Below are 20,986 nucleotides of genomic sequence, written 5' to 3' on the forward strand. Positions count from 1 at the left end.
AAAAAATAAATACTCTGTCCGTACAGAGTTTATGGTAATGTCGACGACCGAGTTAAGTTCCATACATTCACCATGTCTTAAAACTATTTTCAGACTTCGGTCGGTATATAATACAAGTCCTTGTGATCAATTTCTTCCTCTTTTGTTTTATTTTGGAACTAACTCAGCAATTTTGCATCACAGAGTTCCAGACATGTTTTGTGACAATTTTATCTGAGAAACTGTTAGCAACATATTACATGAAATCATCACACGCCTTGAAACTGAAACAAACTTAAACTTTTTCTCAAAATTTAGTCAGGAAAACTTTCAAACTATTATTTCCAAAAATCAAGAATAAAAACCAAACGGGCGTCACTGTGCAATCTTTGGTTATATCAAATTACCTAAAATTCGCTTTCATTTGTCGTTCCATATTGCCACTATCCCTGCGTTAACTCAACGAGGAAAATCAACTTTTCAATTTTCACAGACTCAAGAAAACACAAGAAAACAAACACGAAAAGTAAGATTACTTCTAGGCTTAAAAAGGATTCTACACAAGGAGTAGACCAGAAAAGTAGTGAAAAATTCTGAGAGTCCGAACATCTGCCCCTATAGGCGTATTAATAATTAATGCACAGGTTTTACTGAAACTTCCACCTAATCAATTTCAGAAGTCAACGCCTGGCAAAGACTTATTTTTGAAATGCCATCCGCCATTTATCGCATTTCGACGAAAGAGGAAGAGGAACAACTGCCTTATAAGTAACTACAATATTTAGCGGATAAAAACAAGACTCTGTTCCAAAGTAGAGTTTATTTCTAAAACTTCGACGTTTCGATTCCACACAGGGAATCTTCATCAGGAATCTAAAAAACAACAAAATTACAGTAAATATGGGACTAGTAAAATGAAAATGTGCAGCACTGGCGTAAAACCATTTAAAAACTATTTGAACAACTGAGTTGTTGGTTTATAAAAGGAAATATAGCTAAAAATCAATCTGTACAGACGAGAAGAAAAAAGTTTAAACTTACAAACAGAAGACGAGTGAACACTCAGTCTAAAAGTAGCGATGTTGCCGCCCGGATCGTACACAGCCAATGGCGCAAATACAATATTTTTTGAATCATGAAACTTTTCGACTACTGAATTACTTTAAGAATTCAAGAGTCGCTAGCTTCGTAAAGGAAATGTCTTAGAAATTTACGTAGAATGAATATTTTTCTTTTCTCTGCATTAATTGCAACAGACTGTATTGTATCATACCTCGTCCAATCTCTCTGTTGTGATTGGCAAGTTTGAAAGTGTCGCCTACGCATGCGCACATTCGGAAAGAAGACGGCAGTGTTATCTGCCACCGAGACGAATGATGACCGGAACTTCTCAATTTTTCGGGGAGAAAATTGGATGAGGTGTGTTCCAAACTATCTTGGCCAGCCATATTAGGGTAACAGCATACATTTGTTTCCCCTCGGGCATGAGTATAGCCTTACAACAGTGTGTTTCCTTTAGCCTTGTGACACACACTGAATTTGGCCGACTCCCAAGCCCTCCGACAACAAATGTATACTCTCATGGCAAGTCAATATGTGTATCCTGTCGAATATAAATGTTATCTTTTCGTCCCGACAAGAAAGATAACCTTTACCATGGAAACGCCATAACAGATTACACATTGATTCTAAAATGTTAAATAGATCAGAAGTCAGCGAAAATGTCAAACAGAAGGCTTGTTTAATCGGTAAATATGCTAATCTGACAAGTGGTTAAAGATAATGTGAAAGAATTACTTTATCCTGTATTGGTGATTAACCTCCACAGATATCACTTTATCAGATCATGATTCCAGCTTAATGAAATCAAAGTACGCTTGACCACACACAATATAGAGTAGTAGTAGTAGGCTTATTTTTCGGTGACATACGGTATTTTATGGCCAAAAGATTATATAAATTCGGAAGAATACTTCAAGCCTGATCGCCGATAGAAGTAATAAGCAATATCAAGTCGTTATGTCATGTGCTGTTAGGATCCTCATACGAACATTGGTCATATTAAATTGAACAAAATACTGGTTAGACGTTGTAATTTTAGAGATGACAACTCATTTTTCTTAATTTCCCCAATAACCGTGTATCATGTATACAAACGAACAATAATATTCGTACCTGCAAGTTAATGTTGGTGCATCACTTCAAGGAACTGAAGTATGTATGAGAAATCATGGGATTAGTACAATGGCTTTCCCTGACCTGGCTTTACAGCTTAACCTCAATATTGATGGACGTCATATTGCCAGACGCTCTGTCTGTAAGGATTCCTTAGATGCGTAACAAAACCCGCAGTGTTGATGAAAACATGCACCCGTGTTCATCGACCAACATCGAGCTTCCTTGTGTTAGTGATTGTTCAAGATCAATAGATTTGACAACTCTGTCACTTTAAATGTAACTTTGCAAACGTTCTCAGAATTAAAGATGAATTCAAGATAAATAATTATATGTGTCCGTAATATATGCACTTCCTTAGAATTTTGTCCTATTTTCAACATTATCTTGTGAAGAAAATGTCTCAAATGTTTCAATAAAAAACCCTTAAGTGATACAAAAATTACAATAATTTAATTCAAAGAAAATTAATCTTGTATTCCATCCGTAGTCATCAAATGGAATAAAATCACCTTCCATCGACAGCTTCACATAATACCTGTCGGCGGACAGCAGTAAAATCGCTGGTATCAAATCTCTTCCTCTTATTGGGCTCTTTCAACAATTTCATTAGTCCTCTTTTAAGACAATTATTTCAGACAAGAAAACAAATCATTCAACGCATCTTTTTACCCTGTTGATGAGAATTTTTAAAGAAATTTTCACAAAGGAGGTGATACTTTGGCAATCGATATTGGTTGTACATTATCCAGGAAATGAATTTCCAAAATACCAGCACCTACATTATAAAAGCTCTCAGTGATTTATTAATAGGTTTTTCTAAGGTGTGGGAAACTTGAAACAAGGAATAATTTTTTCTTCATCGCGAGATTAAATATTACGTTGTGCTAGTTGCTTGATATTTGGTTACTTCCCTTGCAGCTATCAAGAACACTTGTAAGTTGACCATTACAGGATCACAAGCCATTTGATCACCAACAAACATAATAATGGAAGTTGATGTAAACCGCGAATGTCACGTAACAAGTGATGATGTGAGCCCGGTGTGGTCACGCCATGAGTGTACCTAACACCTACTCTACTTAAATATTGATGGCATCATCGTAGTGATACATAGCATACAGCTTAATTATTAATGGAAATCTGATGAGTCTTTTGGTTATTTGTTCCTCATACACGGTGTTTCTTTATTCCTCAATATCCCTACACTTATCCACATTTATTATTTCTATTCAGCGTGGGATTATCTAAACGACATTTACACTGACAGTGTATTTCGTTACGGGATACGTCAAAAATATCATAAGTGAGCATTGCGAGTCCACGAGATCTTTGATGCATTATCGTCATGGTCTGGTGATCTGGCATATCACCACTTCCTAGCTGTCAGCGACACTCAGAATTTCTCTTAGGGTTTAGATATCCGCCAACTTTTGTCACAATGTTAACGATAGCGACTGGTTTGTTTGTGTCAACAAGGGCTCCTCTCGCTGTCACTCTTAGGATATGGGAAATTTCACGTCGGCAGACTTAAAGGTGAGCAGTGAGCAGCATGCAAACAAGTGTATTTTTATCCCGTGTTGTCATTCGGTATGGTAACAGAAATATTGTATAGGTTTTAACTGTTAGCCAGCGTCATCGGTACTGTACAGGCAGTGAACTCATTAAATCATGAGTAGTGTCACCTCACCAGACTGGATGGGTGACTCTCACAGATTTAGCAAGGGTCACCAAACTGTTTAAAAGTAGTTTGAAAAATGCTATCGAGGCCAGTTGATTCGTTAAAATTCAACTTAAGATAGGTCGGTGTTATCATGTTAAATAACAATCTGATCAGAAGCTATAACGATAGACATTACTTACTCAAATATCTGGTATCAAGTCTATCATAATATTTGTTCGGTTCATTGGAGAAGGCATTTTAAATTACATGAAAAGAAGTTAAAGGTTTATTTTGTTATGTACTTATCATTGTTTTCAGTCCATTTCAAGTTGCTTTGATGTTGCTTGTTTTCAATTTGACCCAAATTTTGTCTTGTACTTCACATTCTCAATTTTGGCCTGTCACCTTACTTTTCTTTTGCTGTAACATGACGCTGCTTGCCATACAGAAATACAATTTTCCTTTCGTTTAAAATTATCATTATAGTTGACTTTGAAAACGTCCCAGTTTGTCAATTCAAAAGTTAAAATAGTTCTGTCAAGACGTGTGGGAATACACCGGACGATATAAATTGAAGAAATAAGAGGTCCTTGTCTTGTCAAGAGAATCCTTTACTACTTTATTGTAATTTTCAGAAGGATTCTCAGCAGCAATTTGAAGCCGGGTCCTGGGAATATATAGTAATGATCAGTTATTTCAGTTTGCTCAAATGGCAGAAAAAACTGATGAAATGGCACTGACAATGGCTTCTGGGCGTAGGTGCAAACTGACGCATGAATGTCACACGGGATGGTACTAAGCATCACACAGATCTCAAGATTGTCTTTTTCAGACTTGTTTGTGTCTCTGTCAACACTAAGAGTACAACCGGGCTATGAAATATAATCGATGTTACCGATAACGTACATTACTAAAAAATATAATAAATTACTGCACCTAAAATTCGCCCTTAAATTTCATAACTGCTGCTTAACTTGTCCATCATATTTTGACATATTTGTAAAGCGTTAGATATGGTTATCTGCTGGAAATTGATGATACGCTTGTACGAGCGAAATCCTTTGTCAGGACGATGGCCAGTGCATTCTTTAAATAGTTGTTCATCGAAGCTACGACTTTTAAGCCCTCCGCAACATCAATGGGACGTTTCCATGGAAAAACGCCCAAATCTGCCTGCAAGGGAGGTTTTCCTTGACGATATTTAGAGAAGTTTCCATCCTGATTACAAATTGCCAACGCTCATCGACACAAAGTTCCAAATATACTGCCTTTTTTCTAGCCTTTCCCAAAATGACTACCCGAAAACCGTTATTTTCCTGGCGTAAAGCTGTAGGACGAGGCTCGCGGCAACACATAACTGCAGGCACGTCAGCGGCGACCTCTCAACTTTTGAACACAAAGTAAGATGATGACCCGCATCCACGCCCCTTGAACGACCACAGATATTATAGCTGAAGGTTTGCAATGTCATCAGCAGTCTGGTATTCCAGTTACATTAGACTTGTGATGTCCAGAAGACAAACGGTTGACATCGACATCGCGATGAATCACACAGACTGTGTTCAACTTCAGAAGTTGAAGTCATCGCTCACGTGACTGTAGCGATGTGCCAACAGTTTTACGCCAGAAAAATAACGGATTAAAGGTAGTCATGTCAGAAAAAGCTAGAAAAAAATTTTTGGTGAATTTTGTGCTGATTTCTGGTCGTAAGAGTCCCTAATAACCAAGCTATCAATGAGTGTTGGCAATTTGTAATTTGGATGGAAACTTTTCGAAATATTGTCGAATAAACTTGCGCAAAGGTTGCTTGCAGGCGAATTTTGAAGTTTGCCTTTGGAACTTCCCATAGCGGTGGTGGTGGGGTTAAACTTCGTGAAAGTCAAAATCAGCCCGTAAAAGGCGGAAATCTCGTCTGAAAACACTACAGCTATTGACCAACAGCTAATAGTATCCCTATATTACTATACATGTAATCCAGAGGCCGGGTTTGAAAAGCCTCAACATACTTACAGAGTCCCATAATCATCAATCAAATCGACTGCAACTTATAGGTGTTTGAAGTCATGAGCTCGATCACGCGGCGTTACTGGACCAGCTACTTTAGTCACCTCAAAGTTCAATCAATTAACTAAGACCCTTCTGTCCCTCGAAAAGGAAGATCAATCGTCACGCAGACCCCTTGTATACTAATGTCGTACACCCACCATCGTATACTTTGAAACTGCGCCATCGCAAGGTAAAACGTTTTATTGTACAAGGCAAGCAGACTGAGCACAGCTCTGACACAAGAAACTTGTAAACATAGACACAGCTTTGTCGTGACTTTTGACATAGACAGTAGAAGCGAGATGTCCATGCTTTTACTAGTAAGAGTAGCGCTAGATTATCAATTCCGCCTGATTTGTTTGAAAACACAAATACGGTTCAGCGTACGTGTTATCAAAGCTGCACACTATGCAACACTGAACACTCTACTCAGACTTCCAGGATTATGTTGGCTCCACACTGACATAATTGAGGATTTATTTGAAATTACATATTACCGAACAATGATTAGTTACTCATTAAATCACAGACAGACAACATCCAATGGTCAGTATCATTTTAGGTTTTACAGTCCGCATAGTTCAGTCTTGTCACATTCTTCTACCTAACCGACAAGCTGCTGATTAATCAGAAGCATCGGAATTGCATTCCAACGCCTGTCAACGTGTGTTCTGATTAAGAATATATATTCTCAGGTGATCTGATGGTTCGTATGCAGATTGAGCAAAACAAATCGTAATGGTGGGGAACATTTTATGCAATCCTATATGAACATAGTCTGCTGGAGTAAGCTCGGTGGCATACCACTACGAATTACTTTACACTACCAGCGGACTGAACAACTGAAAACATGTCTGTTGTTCCAAGACATCATGAAATGAAGTTATGGATGTAAACTCCAACAGACTCCGAATTGGTCGTTCGTATATATGGAGACTTCAACTTTATCAAAGTTTCCATAGTGTCCTACAAACATACGTAAAACTTTGATAAAACACCTGGACATTGATAAGTCACCGAACGAGCCTATTGTCTTGAGAGAACTATGACAAATACCCCCTGTGTATGGTTACACAGATAACAATGCTCACTAAATACAAACACATGGCTTCTCTATCTTTTCACTCCAAAAACAGATTGCGTGCAGATGTCAACGACCAAAGGTTAGATACATGCCATAACTTCACTTGCAAATGGAACCTTGAAGTTAATATCAACACATACTGGTTTTAAGTTACACCTTGCAAATGTTTTATTCGGTTTTCGAAATTTTAGACAATGACGAGGTAGGTATGGTTCGTGACTAAATGAACATATCTGTACAATTAAAAATAGACATATCAAAATCAAAGAATAACGCCACTCCGGTAACTACAGCAAATTCATGTATATTATAAAGTGTAGCATAATTCAGGTATCTGTATACAATGTATTTTGTCGGATTCATATCAGACTGCATGAATGCTAACTCTCTCAATTATCTTTTTGCTGAAATTAACCGTATCTAAAGAAAGCACAGTGCATAATATCCGTATTTGGAAGAAATAAAAAATCTGTAGTTACCATGAATAGCATCGATGTCGTGAAAACATGATATACTGTCTCGTTAAAGCGAGAAATAAGTTTTATTTACAATATCACTGTAGCAATATAATATAGTACTATCTTGTTATAACGATATGTTTTTAAATTCTTGATCGAAAGTGGCCTTTTCATGACCGAGCTCTCTAATTATTTAGGTGTAATATAAACTAATAAGCTGCCTCGATTGACGTCTACGATTTACTGGGCATAAAGGGTATTATCGTAAATGTATTATCCCAAATATATTATTCCATGGAATAAATCTGTCACTCTCTTATACTTTTGGGATTCATTTCTACGTCGTTAGAAGTGGCATCGTTTACAATTGACTCATCACGTACTTTTGTGTGACCTTTGACTTTTTTACACAAGATCAGAATACCTGCCGCCAAAAATGACAGACCTACACAGGTTGCTACGATTATGAGGACGATTTCCCATGATTTAAGACCACTCGAAATTATGTCATTATAAGCCTCTGTTGTCACACTTGGTTGCGTAGATGGTGGGATTTCAGTGGTGGTTTCATCTGGAGCTGCATAGACGATGGTAGTTTGCGCAATAAACGACGGCTGGCCAGTATTCCCTACGCCATCCACAGCTCGGATGGCGAAATAGTATGTGACACCTACACCACTAGATGGCAGTCTTACAGTTACAATCTCTCTTTGACCACTTGGAAGAGGATCCGTTAAATTTCCCTCCGTCAGATTGTCGTTGCTGAGCTGCGAGCAGTTGTCAAAACGATATGCCATATTTTCGAACTGCGTGTCGTAGCGGAGGTCACTTACAGATGCTGCAATTAAAGCGAATATTTTAAAGAAATCAGAACGACGGAAAACTCTAAGAGGTCAGCCTGTTGTTCTGTTGTATTCACTGAAGTTGATCTACATGCATAGATAGTCATAGCTCAGTTTCAATTACGATATCACAGAACACGAATGAAAGCATTGCCGGCTGGACTGTGGTTCAAGTAACCATAATCAAAGTATCCTTTATGGTTTCAAGGTAGTGTTAAGAGTGCTTTCTGACAACGTGGAATTTTTGCATGAAGTTACAGCAGAAAAAATAGAAATATCCCTACAGCTCATCGGAGACTCTGCCTTGTCGTGCATGTGACACAAAATGATTGTCCCTTGCCGAGGTGAGTTCACTTCGTTATGAGCAAACTAATAGGATATTTTTGGATCACAGTCCTGGGCCGAGGTTGGATACTTAATTCCCGATATAAAAAGCGAATTAATTCCTTCTTTTGAAATGCTGGACGTACATGTAACTTTTACATGTACGTCACTTATATTATGTGTACTTTATATGAATATCAAAATTCAATGACAAAATAACTTTCTTGGTGACATTTACTTGTGCCAATGTCATAGTTGTCGCCTGTTGCCGTCCACGTCAGTGTAACCGTGGCATTGTCCACGGATGTTGCAATCACTTGCAGGTCGGAGATTCGTGATGGGGGGAATGGGTCATCATCCGGGTCACTCCAATCAACGTAAGTGACACCGTCATCTACTTGTATTACACCACCAGAAGCTACTCTGTTAAAAGCCCCAACAGGGGTGCCTTCCTTCTTCTCAGGTATTACAGCTGTAATTTTCAACACAATTTGAAATGTCAAACTTCATCAACCGACAAGGAGTATGTCTTAATGGATAGGTTCCGGGGTTTTTTAGTCAGGAACGATTACGTGTAGATCTAATATGAGGTGCATAAGCACTTCAATTATATTCACAGAGTTCCCATCATTTGTTCTCAACATTTTACAAATTTCCATATAAAGCTATTTTAAGCAATTATCGGGCACGGCACTAAAACGAGCAAGAGTTGAAAGATATATAATAGTAATACAGGGCAGTCATTACAGACATGTGCACCGAGAACAGTATTTGAAGGTATCAGCAATGGCCAATATTTGCAATATTGTTGAGAATCCTATCTCATCGTTTGAGAATCCAACAATATACTAGTATTTTTGTTTTCCTGTTAATAAATGCAATATCACAAGCGTCTTTGAAACAAACTTGTCACACTAGACATTTTATATAAAGCATTACTCACAGTAATTCCTTGGCAAGGCACCTAGGCCAGCACCTGTAAACCTGGACTCAGCTCTGCCATCAGTAACATTTGCTGTCACTTTAACATTGTAACGACAGGCAGTTGAACAAGTAGCGTCGACAAAGTCAATGAAATAAGCCGAATAGACTCCATCATCCTTTGTGACGTCAGCACCTGTGGTAAAGAGATAAAAATCTATCAATCTTTCGGACTGTTGCGTCATTCCCTACGGTACGACGTTTATTGAGAACGTGATTGATATACGTAATTCTGAAACCTTAACTGTAGAAATAGAATGAGTTACGCATAAAATTAAATATATATGAATTAAAATAAAATTCTATTCATATATTAATATTAAAGTTTCAGTTACAAGTGAATTGTAATGGAACACATCTAGTACAACGAGGAAGCGTGCGTTACCGAAAAATACTTTGAATTTTGAGGTCTCTCAAAATTTATTAATAAATTAGATTAAAAAGTGCATTATAAATATAGATCCCCGTATTTTGTGAATAACCTTCTTATTATACAACTTTTCAGTCGAATCATATAGCTAAAGTCATAAGTGTGGCGTTTTCAGAGGCGTTTTCAAAGTGCCCTATCGTACTCAGCTAACTCAGGCAGACTAAGAATGCGTCCAGCGCATCCGCTCATTCAACTGTTGCAATGGTATGATGATGAGCACGATTTCAGGGTCAGAGAATAAGTATGCTATACACTTGCAACCTGTGAAATGATATAACAGACAACGTGAACTACCACGGTGAAATTGTATTTAATTTTTGCGATGGTGGGTGCAAAGTCTTGTCCAGAGGAGATGTCCGAGTCGTCTGCAACGTCGGTCGTCTGTTGTACAGACACTGAAACAATACTTCATATCGGCTTCATATAATATTATGTAAGAGCGGTTAAGGTTCCAAGACAAGAAATTGACCTTTTTAAGCTAACAATTCTCTAGTGGTTAATAAGCTCAGAACCCCCGTAAATTATATATATTCGGAAAGCCTAGATATAGGGGAACATTTTGGGTACCATAGTGTCACCATTGTTTACATAACTATCACGTGACAGGTAATTTGCATAACCTTTCAAAAATCGGTTTTCCCTATGTTTTGTTTCAATGCTTTGAGATATGTGGCTGAAATTCGTGTGAGTGCAAGCTGTCCTAAGGATCTTCCAAAATATGTCTCAGAATTTTTTTAAACCTTCTTAAACAATTTTTATGCCAGAAAAACTTGCAGAGCGGTGAATTTAACCCTAGTTGATTTCTTTAAAATTGTGCAAAAAAAACTAAGCAAGATATAAAAATCTGAGACACACTTTGGAAGAGCGTTGTGACAGCTTGCATTCCAGCAAGTTTGAGTCAGATATTTTGAAGTATTGAGACAAAACATAGGGAAAACCGATTTTTGAAAGATTATGCAAATTACCTGTCACGTGATAGTCATGTAAACAATGGTGACACTGTGGTTACCAAAATGTTTCCCTATATCTAGGCTTTCAGAAAATGTATAATTTACGGGGGTTCTGAGCTTATTAACCACAAGAGAATTGTTAGATTAAAAAGGTCGATTTCTTGTCTGGAACCTTAAAAGTACATGCATATCGTAAATTGGGCAAATCTCGTGAGGTATGTCCGTTCCCTTAGTGGTCTATTGCTTAACCTCGAAAAGTAAGAATTCGATATCAAAAATATTCAGGCATTGCAGTCTCAAGACCTCACCTAGTCCTGTATCGAATAGTTGTAACTCCACATTACTGTGAGGACTTGGTCTTTCTATCGTTGCAATAACTTCAGCGTTGAGCACAGGACTGTAACCTTGGTTTAGATCAGCGTAGATAAGTACTTTTGGCGGAGATTCACTAATGGTATTTATACTCGGTGTGGAAGTTAGTCTGATAGGACTGGCTGATGAATCTGCGGCTTTCGATGAAATGTATATCTGTACTGCCTGGCGTGCACTGTCTGTATTTTGAATATCATACTCCCAGGTCCCTGGCTGTTTCAATGGTAAAAGGATATGATTTCAACAATAAGCACAAAGAGGCATTTATTCAGGCATACGTAAGTACTAAGACGCACACACTTTCAAAAATGTGCAAAAATAACCATTAAAGGTATACTGTCACCTGTTCCAATTGTGCCACAGTTACCATGGAAAGAGAAAATCTAACCAATCACAGATTTTAAGCGGGTGGCCGCTTTTAAAAACAGCACCCTCACATGGGCATTTTGAATACCAAGGAACGCCCCTTTGACCATATATGGGCATATTTAGATTACAGGTGACTGTATAACCTTAATATCTGTGTGTGTGCCATCACTGTCATTGTCATTTTGTTTCGGGCCAGTGATTGCGCATGGAACTTGTGGGTTTTGTAAGGTGTCAACATTATTGGCGTCCCTCACCTCTGCTATACCGTCCACTTTGATGATGATGGAGCGACCAGGAATATCACTGTAATATTGGCTGTCACTGCTATCGATTATTGTTCCATCAGGTTTGGTCACTGACACGACGATTGCTGCCTTTCCAAATTCCCAGAAGAATGAAAACGTCGTATCTCTTCCAATGCTTGAGTCAATGTACGCAATATTAATATACGCAGCACTCCCTTCAATGTTCTCAGCAGTGCTTGTAAGCTGAAATACATAAAACATACCACGCAATATACGTGATAATGTCATGTATATATCTCCTTTAAGTCTTTAGAGGAACACCCTAACGCTGCACAGAATGGGTTTATATTTCTGTATTGCATGAAATAGCCAAAATACCAGCAGCAATGTCATAGCCAGAATGTGTGAACCAAATACTTTATTGAACAGACATGTCAGTTGAAAGACGGAAGAACATAATGCTGAAAACATGTCAAACGTTACGGTTACGGACCTGAGACATGAAGCAAATGTGTGCCACAATAATGCTATTAAAAGAGGAATCATAAATATAACCAATTAGAAAACATAGGAAGATTTTACTCATTAGAGACAAATCTACCGGCGGGCCTTACCAGAGCCGTGCTTACCTGGACGAGAGCATCTTGACCGGAACTTATCCTATCCGTAACCGAAGTAGTAAAACAGTCGTGTACAGCTGTAGATTGGTCGCTCTCTGAGTACCAACAAGCTTGTCCACCAGTGTCATCGGATAATTGAACTAACTTAGGATCCGCAGCATCACTGAATGCAAGGGTGTCTACAATCACTTGTTTTGTCACTAATTCGTCAGTAACGTCCCCTATCCGGGGTGCCATTGTTTCTTTGCCATCTGTGGTCAGAAAAATAATACCCCCAGCAGCATCTCCGAACTGACTAGTTTCGAGAACCTGACAAAATGAGAAATTCATGAAAAAGGTCTGTTTAGAGAACAATGTGAACGAATATTGTAATGTTGTTCATTTAAAACTAAAGGTGTGGAAAGACAGAAAATTTGGTGGTGAAACTGTTCACCCAGACTGAAAGATCCGTCGCTCAAGGACGCTCACTGCACTCCGGGGGGGTGGGGGTGGGTTGGGGATGGTATAGAGAGCCCTCATGCGACGGATCTTCCAGTCTACTAAATATGCTGTTACTCCCAGAGTGCAAAGATATTGGAAGTAAAGGCGTCACAAATGCGCCCATTCAAAAAAACAGTTTACCTCTATCCCTTTCAGTAATCCGCATCCAATACACGTCTTTTGCGCCAGAGTTGTCGGTATCATATTTGTCAGATCCTGTCGACTTTGCTCATCAACAAGCTGTGTCAGAGGGGCAATTACATTCGCGCCATTATTGAATTCAACGATACCAACCCAGCTGTTGTTTGGAAGAGTAAAACTGATGTAAGAAGCCGCAGCCTGGCGTTGTTTTTCTACCCTTGAATTCTGTAATAACGAAAAGGACATCGTGCAATAAGGAAGTGATGTCGCATTCGTGTATGTAGTCCTTTGTCCAATAATTAAGAAACACAAACGCAAAGGCAAGTTTATCCTACGGTGGTTGTACGCACCTCTTCGGTTTTGGAATTATGCCAACCTCTCCTGCTCATCAGTTGCAGCTATGTATCTTACAATTTGTCTAAACGATATTAAGTTCGCCAAAGAATTTTTCATATCATTTCGTAACATTTTTGCATGGAAATTCATCTGTGTTGGTAGCCAAGTACAGTCAATTCAACTTTTGATCTCAACACGCTAGATTTTAGTCACTGAAATTTTCGGTTGCAGCACTACAACCTTCTTTAGCAGCTCTACAACATCTGAGGTTTCCAATCATATCCACATTGAATCACCAGACCACTCTGTGGACTTGGAAAATGTAGGAATTCTTGATAGGGATCCCCGATACTTCGAAAGGGGTGTCAAGGAGGCGATATATATCCGAGTTAACCAGCCAGCCCTTAATAGAGACAGTGGAAGGTATAAATTACCAAAAGTCTATGACGTGATTTTGATGTCACGTGTCCGAAAGGTCACGACATTGAGGTCGGATTATTCTGCTGACGTAGGTTGTTGTGCTGCAACCGAAAATTTCAGTGACTAAAATCTAGCGTGTTTAGATCAAAAGTTAAATTGACTGTCATTTTGTAACATTTGACTGTTGCGAGGCTCGACAAACTATGGTATTTAAATGCATTGTCTAGTTAGTATAAATCACATACGGTATCCCGCAAAAAATTTCAACAAATCAAGTCAAAATTCATTCGAATGACAATTAAACGAAACTTACAGAATTCATACTGTTTGAGAGATCCAAGACCAACACTGATCGAAATTCTGCTTCTTGAACAACTCTAAATGCTGGTTGAGTGTCCATGTTAGCTTGTGGTGCATTTACAGAGTAAAAATCTGCTGAAGAATTCATTACATCCCACGCACTCCTGTAAGCACATTGCTTGTTTTGTTTATTCAGAGACATAGTACTGTGTCTCGATTCCGAATCTCCGTTCGGGTCATCATGACAGAAGTTGAGCACCTGCAGAAGGATAAAAAATACTGCAAACTAGACAAGTCATCGTTGATGACACAGTCTTACTTGTTAATGGGTACTTTAATTACAAATCCTCGGAGAGGATAGAGTCCTCTTTATTAATTAGGTCTGTGATTAAAAATACTACCATACAGATGGGCCTTAGTGGTTGAGAATGTTTCATGGTGGTGAAAACATAAAACCAATGTAGGCCGCCATCCTCATTAAATGAGTCAATTAGTAATTAATCGACAGGATGTTGCCAAACATTTTTGCATCCTATCATAACACTGATAGATTATTGCCGGTACCATATTTCATAAAGTTTGATGCAGTGCTTCTGGACATTCACCCTAAAAACAAAAATTCATCATGTAAATGCAAATTAGCAATTAATTTAAACGATACTGCTAAGTGTCATTGCATTGTATTTACAACACTATGAGATAAACATCTGTACCAAGTTTCATCAAATTTTATGAAGTATTTCTTGACGTATCAGCCTAATTATAAAAATTCAATAATTCACATGATACTGCTACATAATGAAACAAATTGATGTGCATATATATCATGTAGGTCAATGTCCTTGTACCAACTTTGAATGATATTAGTGGAAATATGTCTGAGTTATGGCTCTGTACATGAAAAAAACGTAACTAAATGGCCACCAGGCAGCCATATTGCATTGGATTGTGAAACCAATTGAAATGCATATCTATTACATAATATGACAATACATCAATGTCATTGTATCAACTTTGAATAAAATCGGTTGATACATGTCTGCATTATGGCTGCAGACATGAAAAACTCGTAACATAATGGCCGCCACGCAGCCATTGTATTTGATCTCACCGTAAAAAAAATCGAAGTGCATATGTATGACATATGTCAATGTCCTTGTACCAGTTTGGATAAAATCAGTTTAAATGTGCCTAACTTATGGCTCTTGACATGAAAAAATCGTAGCAAAATGGCCGCATGGCGGCCATGTTGGATCGTATCACAAAACAAATTGACGTGCATATGTATGACAAAGGTTGATGTCCTTGTACCAACTTTCAATAAAATCGGTTGAGATGTGCCTGAGTTATGGCTCCGTACATGAAAAAATCGTAACAAAATGGCCGCCATGCGGCCATATTGGATCGTATCACAAAACAAATTGACGTGCATATGTATGACATAAGCACGGTCCCTCCACATAAGGAGTATTCCTTGTACCAAGTTTGAATGAAATCGCTTTAGGCATCTCTGAGATATCTGCGTGAACGGACGGGCGGACACACGCAAGGACATGACCAAACCTGTAGTCCCCCGAACGGTGTCCGTGGGGACTGAAAATGCAAACACGCTCTGGTCTCCATATTACGTTCGTGACTGATTTTAAGGTGCATAGTCACCGACCAAAGAAGGCTATCTTCCATCATCTCCGCTTCCATCATCTCATCATCTGTAAAGGGATTATCGTCGTCTACATATTGGAGATAACACTTACGGTGTCAAGATAGTTTGCGTACATGTAGGATCCAGTACCAACGTTAACGCCATCTGGGAAAAACCTACAACCAGGACCTGGCAATACTCCAGAATCAGGATCAAGATTGCAGAACCTTCCTCTATCAATATCATAAGACACACCAGTGATTGATTCAGAACATCTGCTTGGTTCTACGCGACCGTTGGTATCAAGGTAAAAATGTTCATCTTCTTCGATTGGGTATTCGTCAAAGAGGCCCCATTGTAAATGACCCCATTCGTGGACGACAACTTTACCTGTCGGGGAAGAGCGTATTATATTGGTTATTCTTTAAACAGCTCTAATAGTAAAAATTTTATTTTCATCCCTAGTATTATTTCACATGAAATTTTATCATGATTTTTGTGTTTTTGCCTTTCCTTTACATGCCTGTCTTTGCTCGTGCTTACGTGATTCATACAAAGAGCTACTCGAGCTACAGTCAATAACGCACGTATATTACCTATCGTAGCATTGCTGAGTCTGCAAGAGACATGTCATGATTTCCCTGGCCGTAACGAGGGAAATGATGCTGTATTTCTGCTAATGCATGGCCCCTCGGAGTAATGAGAGGGCGTTGTAACCTGCATGTAATAGGTGGTCAGTATCATTATTGCGTATATCACACAAACCTGAGTTACATAACAAAGTCAAGGACAATATTATTCGTTACCAGAATCACCCCAGTATTTTACTGCGTATTCTCTGTCTGTTATCCATCTTGGTGTTAAATGTATGTATTCTGCCTTCTGTCCACACCCATAGGGCTGTTTCGTGTACGGACTATCACCGTAATCTGGATTTGCTTCGTCCACAATAACATTTGCTATGTCGTATCTTTCCGTGTTTGCCCGCTCAGATGTTATGTTACGGCTCCAAGTCTTAGGTATCAGGATGGTGACGTCACTGAAGCTCGCTCGCTGATTGGTGGCTTCGTACAATCGTGCCGACGCATCAGAAAATATATCCTGAACAGGAAAATTTGTTGGTTGGTGGCATTCGTGATCGATCGCACACACGCAACTTGTAAGAAATTTTTGTTCATTGCGTCAAAGGATTATCATCACTCTCTCAGGATATTCAATTAACGAGCTATGTTCCATATATGATGGCGAAAAAACGAATCTGCAATGAATAGTTAGCGTCTATATATATATCTGTTGTAATATTGAAAAAAGTAACTTAACTTCAATAACTTATGGAGCTTTCAGTAATTACAGGGAGAGTTTGGCCTTGGGGAATTTCGCGCACACCACTATTCATGGTGTCTATGATGAAATTATCAATAGTTTTTCCAATACAAAAATAGGTAAATCTTTACATTTGTGTACTCTTGATTATTGATATAAATTTTCTTGATTATACTAGAGTGGTTACAAGTCAATGGTTGTGCAAGAAATTTGATTTTGGAAATTCACTGAAATGTCGATTCAATATGCATTGCGGTCTATGATGAAACTGTGAATGTTTTTTTTGTTAGTACAAAATTAGATTAATCTGTGCATATATGTATGCTTGATTATTGATATTAATTTTCTTGATTAGACTAGAGTGGTCTATGGTTGTGCAACACATTTGATTTTGGAATTTAACTGTAATGTCGATTCACTATGCATTGTGGTCTATGATGAAACTATGATTTTTTGAGCGGTCTATAATGTGCATGTATTTTGTTGGTGATTTGCTATTCAGGAAATATCACATGGACAATCAAAGTTTTGGCCATAAAATCAGCTTCTGTCGTAAGTGACCCTCCCCCCAAGATAGATTCATAAAAAGTGACCCTCCCCCTTGAATTGTTTTCTAAAAAGTGACCCTGCCCCCAATTTTTCCGGCCCAGCCCCCTATAATTACTGAAGGCTCCCTTATTTATATTTGTAAAGTTTGTCAAACCTTCTGACTACCGTTATTTAATCAGTCTGAAGATCCTTTCTATCAGCTTCTATAGTTTTTGATATTTTTATTTTGGTGTTATGCGTACTAATTAGACGTGTACACCAACAAGTAAAACTTTCCATTTCAAAATCTGATGGATTCCTTGAGGGCGCCCCTCACGCAGTACAGCTGTATACAGCTGTAGCATGGAAGTATAATACTTCCATGGACGTAGCAATCGATCTTGCCAGTAAAACTGTCTCCCACCCTCAATCACATTAATATTTGCTCAACTAATCTAGAGACACACACACAGAATGTCTTTCAAATATGAATCACGAAGAAAGATACTTAGAAAATTAATTGCATGAGGCAGTAAGAATAAGTAGTTAGTATCGCTGCTCAAGTGCAATCACTGGACGCCATATTTGCTCTGGCCCATTCCAAATTCTGGTACAGGTGTCAAAGTCCTCACTGTGTTAGGCCTTTTTTAAATGACATTTTAAATTCAACCCTAGATTATCAAAGCTTACAGTATTTGTACGTGCCTCTATCTCCACCTACAAACTAATGTTTATCACTAACAGAATTAAGCATCTCCCTACTGATTAAATACAACTTTCCTTTACTGATATACCTTCAACAAAGTGGTACAACTCAAAACAATGCTTGAATCTCATCAGAATATAAGTACATCAGCCAATCGGAAAACTGGACATAGGCCGATGGGAAAACTGGACATAAGCCAATCGGAAAACTGGACATAAGCCAGTGAAAAACGTCAAGCTAATTACAACATATTTCAAAATAGCCACTCATTCAGTTCAATTTTTAACGTACTATTTCAATTGTTAGCACAGATATAGCATAAGATTTTGGCCTGTGTCTGGAAAATTCAAAATTTAAGGTTTAAAGAAGACACAATATTAGAGTGACATTGCCTCAGCGGTAGTGTAATGCTGTTAGAAGTACATTAGAAAGTGTATTGTGTCTGCACTAATTGATGTTTATTTTAGTGTGTCTTGGTCTGAAAATTTATGTTTCATAAAGTTGACCTAACTGCAAATAATATCATATGACTGGCCTTTATTTTGAAAATAATTAAAATAAAATAGAAGAACATATTGGAGTCACAGTCTGAGAGTGGCATTGTTATGCTCTGATATTGGCCTGATGTGTCTGCATAAATGTTTATAGGGAGGGGTGCTGGCCTGGGTGGAAGTTATCCAGTTTGGGCTCAGAGATGACATTTATCTTGTCAAGGCATATCTTTAGGGCTGTGTGAATGCATGTTTTATTCCATTGGAGCAGATTTGAGTCTTGTGGCTGGAATAAGGTTTAGAGAAGACACAATATTAGAGTGACATTGCCTCAGCGGTAGTGTAATGCTGTTAGAAGTACATTAGAAAGTGTATTGCGTCTGCACTAATTGATGTTTATTTTTGTATGTCTTGGTCTGAAAATTTATGTTTCATAAAGTTGACCTAACTGCAAATAATATCATATGACTCAGGCCTTTATTTTGAAAATAATTAAAACAAGGCAGTATTGCTGAAGGCAATGAGTACTTGGGCCGTGATAGAGTAATTTTGAGGACAATATATACTACTATTCAAATATGGTCTTGAATTTCCTCCTGTCAATGAGGCATTTGATTAACTGGTTATTAAACGAAGCAATGGCATGACAACGGCAAAATATGTCTAGCAACTTTTGTGGAGTTTGAGGCAGGGGTTCTTTATTTATAGTGGAAATTGCTTAAACTCCTTAAATATTCAAATTACAGCAAATTTCTTTTGTTCTCGATGGTTGATGTCTAATATTTAGATGGGCATATTTAGATTTCTACCCTATAGTTATCCCTATATACCAAAAATCGGACATCCAGCTCTATTGGCTTGCTCAGAATTAGATATGCGCATAATTAATGAGGTACAATATGTGGTGTCATAAGGTGTCCCCATCATACCAAATATGAAGGGTGTAGCACTTGTGGTTACTGAGTTGTGGACAAATATATCTATTTGAGGTCAAAGGTCATTGAGGTCACGTGACATTTTGTCAAAATAATTGTATTGCTAAGTATTCCTATATACCAGAAATCAGACCTCTAGCTCTATTGGCTCGCTCGCTTGAAAACAATCTCATACTGTGTATGGGCAGCTGGATGCTTGACTTCCCAGAAAGGCGAGCTGTCACGTTCAAGCTCAGGATTATTTGTCGATCAAATTTCAGTAAATTTACCTTACCTAGATGAAATTTTGTCTATAGGCTGAAATTTCGCCGAATTTTGACGAAATTGCATCGATTTTTCAGGTTCATATCCGACATTTTTGAGTTTTGAGTGCAGACAGAAATAAGTTTTGAGGCAACATGGCTGCGACCCCATGTTGACCCCGGTATCTGCTAAAGTGCGGGTTGCGGGCTGCGGGTTTTTAGAATTATGGCTAGATTTCTAATATATGTAATATGGCATTTAGTATATAAGAAATAAAACCTTTAGAATGTGTCTATTATCAATAATGATGATCAGGTCTATCGTACAGTATCCCTTTTCCTGCGAAGTCCATATTTCACCATCAGGTCAAGATGGTTAAAATTAATGAAACACTACTATATGGTGTATTTTAACGTAATACTGTATATTTGAAGGCTGTTGAAAACATGCAATGCTGTAAACTTGATTTTTTGGACTAAAGATGCTATAACAGACCAAACCAAATGGGTGAAAATACGTCATGTTTCTGAAAAAATCAAAATCTGCTAAACTAAAAGCGGCGATTCCGAGGACCAATTTATTTATTCCGAGCTGCCTGGCCATTACAAATAATTAGGGATCTGAATCACTTTTCTTTCTTGCCATGGATGTGAGTGAGAAATATACGTAATACCAGACTGACAAAAAAAAATCGCGCCTCGGAAATGTCGCCACTTATCGCGGAATGAAAATTGTTACATTTCTAGTATCAGGCCATAGGAAGTAAATTCTCTGTAATGCATCCATTCACAATTCGGTTCCAGGCAACTCATACAGAAAATTAAACCAGTGTTGCCGCCAGGACGCGCCCTTGCGACAATGTCCCCTAAACGAGACCCGTTGTCCCGCATTCTTGCGTCCTGC

General features: G+C 38.2%; 1 protein-coding gene across 1 annotated transcript in view; it reads right to left on the minus strand.

The window, feature by feature from the left end:
• LOC139134476 (calcium-activated chloride channel regulator 4A-like) overlaps positions 1-20,986 on the minus strand; it is a 29,296-nt gene that overhangs the window by 1,956 nt on the left and 6,354 nt on the right. Inside the window, exons 2-11 of the mRNA XM_070701335.1 lie at positions 16,664-16,958; positions 15,970-16,247; positions 14,229-14,474; positions 13,160-13,384; positions 12,548-12,847; positions 11,928-12,161; positions 11,241-11,517; positions 9,515-9,688; positions 8,810-9,043; positions 7,938-8,243 (exon numbers count right to left, since the gene is read on the minus strand). Of these exons, the coding sequence (XP_070557436.1) occupies positions 7,938-8,243; positions 8,810-9,043; positions 9,515-9,688; positions 11,241-11,517; positions 11,928-12,161; positions 12,548-12,847; positions 13,160-13,384; positions 14,229-14,474; positions 15,970-16,247; positions 16,664-16,958 (2,569 nt within the window). The remainder of the gene's footprint in view (positions 1-7,937; positions 8,244-8,809; positions 9,044-9,514; positions 9,689-11,240; positions 11,518-11,927; positions 12,162-12,547; positions 12,848-13,159; positions 13,385-14,228; positions 14,475-15,969; positions 16,248-16,663; positions 16,959-20,986) is intronic.

The sequence above is a fragment of the Ptychodera flava genome, chromosome 6 (genome assembly GCF_041260155.1).
Source record: "Ptychodera flava strain L36383 chromosome 6, AS_Pfla_20210202, whole genome shotgun sequence".
NCBI lineage: Eukaryota > Metazoa > Hemichordata > Enteropneusta > Ptychoderidae > Ptychodera > Ptychodera flava.